This window comes from Salmo salar, chromosome 02 (assembly GCF_965601325.2).
Source record: "Salmo salar chromosome 02, fSalSal1, whole genome shotgun sequence".
NCBI lineage: Eukaryota > Metazoa > Chordata > Actinopteri > Salmoniformes > Salmonidae > Salmo > Salmo salar.
In genome coordinates, this window is record NC_138292.1 from 55,446,778 (window position 1) to 55,452,281 (window position 5,504).

General features: G+C 41.6%; 1 protein-coding gene across 1 annotated transcript; it reads right to left on the reverse strand.

The window, feature by feature from the left end:
* Positions 1 to 205: 205 nt before the first annotated feature.
* Positions 206 to 4,271, reverse strand: cq067 (CQ067 protein). Its single transcript, NM_001146412.1, is given in 3 exon segments — positions 206 to 1,034; positions 1,388 to 1,476; positions 4,169 to 4,271. Coding segments are annotated over 3 exon segments (264 nt in total). The 5' UTR covers positions 4,227 to 4,271; the 3' UTR covers positions 206 to 917.
* Between the last annotated feature and the right edge of the window lie 1,233 nt (positions 4,272 to 5,504).

Consider the following 5,504-nt stretch of genomic DNA (forward strand, 5'->3'; position numbering starts at 1 on the left):
CATGGCCGACCGCAACAACCGTAACCCTGGGTCAGCAGCGGGGTCAACCCACATGACTGCCTATGACACCATGGAAAATCTTCCGCTTCACATTTCCTCTTTCTTAGTAGTGAACGTTTTTATTTTCTCTGAAGAAGTCTAACCGAAGCATGTTCAAAGTCCAGTTTCAAAACTGAAGAAGAAAAAAAAACACCACATTTCCAACATCTTTTTATTTGATTCGATTATTTATTAAATTATTGTTTTTTTAAACATTGTTTTACATAATACAATGTATATTTTCTCATAACTGTATCCACATATAACCGGATCATGTATCCTCTATGTTGTTAACATAATTGTATATGTTTCCTATATGCTAATGTTGCTGGAATAAGCTGATCATGCTCTTATCACCAGTATCTACTGATGGCCGCTAATGTTCCCTGCTGAGGCTTCACCATGAAATGCATGTGATAGAGTTACACTCTGAGCTTCACCCTCATATCATTATCATGGCCATCATCATCATTGTCGTCATCACAGTTGTCAACATCCTTCTTGCCGTCAACGCCTTCCGCCACACAGAAAAAGTTGTTCGCCAGAAGACAACAACAAAAAAGATCTAGAATCAGTTTACCCCAATTCTAACTATAACCAATCAGGAGGGAAATACAAAACTGATCAGCGTCAAAAGGCACCATCATCCTATAGGCTAATTATAGGTACTGTACATTGTGTTCAATAGGCAGGAAACTGAATATTGTTCGAAATGTAGAGAAATTATGTACTTTCTGGTACTTTTTTTTGTTACACAGCATTTTGCTACCCTGTTCCCTACTCAACAAGCCCCAGGGGACCCAAGCAGGCATGTTTTATGGTTGTGTTTGACAGACAGGGACCTGGGCTGTGAGGAGTCAAGGCGAGGTCACTGGGGGTTAGACAGGGTGTCCGTAGTTCCTGTCACAGCGGGGGTAGCAGTGGGGGTTCAGCCAGTGTTCCAGGTTGGTCTCCTGGGCCCTCTGATTCAGAACTTGCATGTGGAGCAAGTGCTCCTGTACAGAGAGAGAGAGAGAGAGAGAGAGAGAGAGAGATGGAGATGGAGGGGGGGCAAGAGTCAAAAGAGGGGGGAAGAGAATGTGAGAGAATCATGAATGGGTTAGGCTGTCTTTTTTCTTTTTTTGGAATGAAACAGACCAGGGAAAGAAAGAGCTGACAAGCAGTTTCATTGTATGACTACATATTATCTAAAGTGCTGTTCGTTTTTCAAGCCGTAAGCAGCTCTCATTATCATATCAAAACAGAAGAAATTACAGGGTAACTGTTAAGTGAATTTTTTTTTATGGATTCTTAGAAGGATGACACCGCTGCAGGTTTGTAATTGTGCCCCTTGCACTTTGAACCCTACCCTCATTGGCTCATCGGGGTGGCCGGGCTTCTGCCTCTTGGTCCGCAGAAGTTGCTTAGCATAGCTCTCCTTGATGATTGGGTTTGCATCTGTTGATAGAGAGACAAAGAATTTCAAGACATCCATATCTCTTCGTTTTTCAAAGAGCTGACTCTTTGAAAAACTGTTTGCCTACGCAGGTTGGCATTTATTGTCATACTTTTTTCCCTGAAGGCAGCTCTGCAAAGTGGTCACTAGCTGGCAGAGCCACAAAGTCATGCAAAGTCATAGTTTTGTCGGACCTGGACTACTGCCCAGATGTGTGGTCATGTGCGGCAAAGAAGGACAAAGGTTAAATTGCAGTTGGTCCAGTACAAAGCAGCACGTATCGCACTTAGATGTACACGGAGGGAACGTGTCAGTGGCATGCGTCTCCTGGCTCAAAGATGAGGAGAGATTGACTGCATCACTATTGGTCTTTGTGTGAGGTATTGATCTGTTGAAGGTACTGAACTGTCTGTTCAAGCAGTTGACACACAGTTTGAACACCCATTGATACAACACAAGTCATGCAACCCAGAGGTCTCCTCACAGTCCCCAGGTCCAGAACAAGAGGCTGGGAAACACAGTAGTAAATAGAGCCATGACAACATGGAACTCTCTGCCACCCCAGGCAACTCAAGCTAGTAATAAAACCAGATTTAAAAAACAGATAAAATAACACCCTACTGCACAAAGGGAACTGTGAATTGACACAGTCATTTTTATATATATTGTATTGTAATTTGCACTGTACTATGTATTAGACCTAGATATTGTGTGTATGCACTGATACAATGCATTCAGAAAGTATTCAGACCCCTTGACTTTTTACACATTTTGTTACGTTGCAGCCTTATTAAAAAATGGATTAAATCTTTTTTCCCACAGCAATCTACACACAATACCCCATAATGACAAAGCAAAAACAGGTTTTTAGATTTTTTTTGTCTATATAATGTCTCACACAAACCAAGTCATGAGGTCGAAGGAATTGTCCGTAGAGCTCCGAGACAGGATTGTGTCGAGGCACAGATCTGGGGAAGGGTACCAAAAATTTTACTCCTCAGTAAAAGGCACATGACAGGGAAAGATGAACGGAGCAAAGTACAGAGAGATCCTTGATGAAAACCTGCTCCAGAGCGCTCAAGACCGCCAACTGGGGTGAAGGTTCACCTTCCAACAGGACAACAACCCTAAGCACACAGCCAAGACAACGCAGGAGTGGCTTCGGGACAAGTCTCTGAATGTCCTTGAGTGGCCCTGCCAGAGCCCGGACTTGAACCCGATCGAACATCTCTGGATGTGGAAAAAGTCAAGGGGTCTGAATACTTTCTGAAGGCACTGCATGTAGGCTATGTGTGAAGTTTTAAATGTATGTATTTCAGTCCTTGACTAATAACATTCTGTAATATGTATAATGTCATGTTTCATGTGGACCCCAGGAAGAGTAGCTGATGCTTTTGCAGTGGCTAATGATGCTTTTGCAGTGGCTAAATATTGCAACAATCAGTGACATAGGGTACTCTCTGCACAATATACCAAAAACCACATTCTTGTAATTTTCCTGAAATCAGTCATTATTTGTCACCCACTCTTTCCTCCTGTATCTCTCTGGTTGCTCTTGATTTTTATAACTCAAAATACAACTTTAACCCACATTTCCAGACTTGCCATTTCAGGTGCAGCCATTAAAACAGGAAGAGAAACTTGCATTCGATTTGGAACCATCAACAACAACCCCCACATCACACACCCAGCGTGTGGAGGATATAGGGGAGAAGCTGTGGATTCTGTTTGTTTGGCTAGTACATGTTGAGCCGTGTACTCTCTAATGTACCAGGCTGAGGGTGCAGATTAACAGCCCCTGGTCTACATCCCAAATGGCACCCTATTCCCTATATAGTGCACTGGACCCTGGTCAAAAGTGGTGCACTATATAGGGAATAGGGTGCCATTGGAGATGCAACCCTAGTCTCATAGAGCTCTGTCTCTGTCTGTCCCCCAGCAGCAGCAGAATATCATTAGGAGGCTGTTTTTTGGTGGAGCAACAAAGTACCCATTCATTTCCCCCACTCTCCAGAGAGCCAGGCCAGCCCATGGAGCACGTGACCCCCAAAGGCCAACCTGCGAGGGGGTATGAAAATGAACCTGGCTGGCTCTGTCAACAGCGCCAGGCACACACAGTGACGTGGCAAAGCACTACCCAGGACTCATGCAGGCTTTTTGCAATGATTTTGAAACTGCATTGATAAGAGCTTAAAAATAGAAGTACCCGATGTTGCAATAGGGGGCAGATCAATACAATATTTAAATGAGCTATGTGCATGCAGTTAAAACAATTCTGTCATATTTGTTTTGTTTTACGTGAACAATTATTTGTTTTGCTTATTTTCATATTTTCATGCAATATCTGCATACAACAGAAATGTATTTAGTTCCATATTTACTAGTTACAATGACGCAACACAATATTTGCTTTTCTGTGCACGACTGAATTGCATTTTTATTTTGTAAGTTTAATTATGAAGCAATTACTTTTCTTTATGCATGTAATTATTTGAGCATATAAATTACTGCATTAATTACTACTTAACAACTGCATAATCATATTTTCTTAAAACAACATTTCTATTGCATTAACATTTAGAAAAACATGCAAAGATAAACTTTTATCAGAAACCTTCAAAAGACTCACAAGCCACCAAAAGGTTAATTAATACATTTTTCTAAAGTCAATTTACCTCTTCAAAATGAGCCTACCTGCTGTGTAGATGATCAAGAGGACCAGACAGAGGGAAAATGCCACACACTTCTTCATCTTGGTCTCAGCTCTCCTGTCCGGCTCCTTCTGCACTGAGACCCCAGTCCGTAGGAGATGAGGGGGTAAATTCTCCTCTTACGTCACCGATCACCTCCCCAATCCAAATATCACAAAACAGGGTCACATAACTGTGAAAACATCTGTTGACTGTCACTGTGCCTGCTGTTCTGGCATGAGACATGTATTTATTTGTATATTTATTTGGTGGTGATTATAGCATGCAATGTACTTGTTTTTTTCATCAGTTTGAACTTTGCTACCGTACTCAAATTGATTTTTATTCTAGCATGAATTACATCTGTATCCAGTTGCAGTTTTAGCGTTATGATTCCAAATTTGCAATGCTGATTCTATCCACTTGATGGCGCGCAAAACTCATTTTATACACAGATAATTTGTTAAGGAATAATGGATGTGTTTTTCGCAAGGCAGTGGTTTTTTTAAAGGCTATTTTCTGTTTTGTTCTTGGTTTCCCAGAAACTAGGCCATGCGCCTTATCGGCCTTGGGCCACACTCTTTTTACGGCACTTCAATAAAAGTTATTTCCGTAGTAGGTTAGGAGAGCATGTTCGCTAACCATAACCCGTTTCTTAACCTTAACCTCAGAATCCTAACCTCCTTTGCAAATTCTCCTAACCTGCTTCAGTATCGAAGTGCCGTAAAAATATTGTTTTGGCCTTATCACTGTTTGGATTGCAAGATTTTTTGACGGCGTGCCGCGTTTTCAACAGTCATTCCAGCCAAATGTAATGTAATAAAGTTATTGTTCAACTTCTTTCTATCATCATGTAAAAATGCCCAAATAATGTGTCTGTTTTTCCTAAATATAAGATTTAAGAAATTCCGGGTAACTTCCTATAGGCCTAGTAGGCCTATCAGTGAATGTGAAGCTCTGTCTGCGTTTTGAACGAAAAGCTCTAAATCTTTCCCCTCAACAAACTGTTTTTGATCTGTTATTCAGTTGCCAGAGTCAGCTGAGCGCTACGTAAAAATGTACGTCATGGTCCCGTTAGCATATTGGCCAATTAAAACGAACGACACTATTGATAATGGGCGAGTCGAAACTGACTGATCTACAAATCACATTACAGCATAAATAACCATAGAGAATGATAGGGGCCTCTAGTGGCCAAAAGGCTATTAGCATGGACAGCGCCATTGAGGGTTTCCACCATTTTAAATGTAGTCATCTGGGTGGGACTTCATTGGCTCATCCCTCCTGGTGACCCTTTTGGAATCATGTCCAACTGGGTCAGCCAATCGGGAAGAAGAACA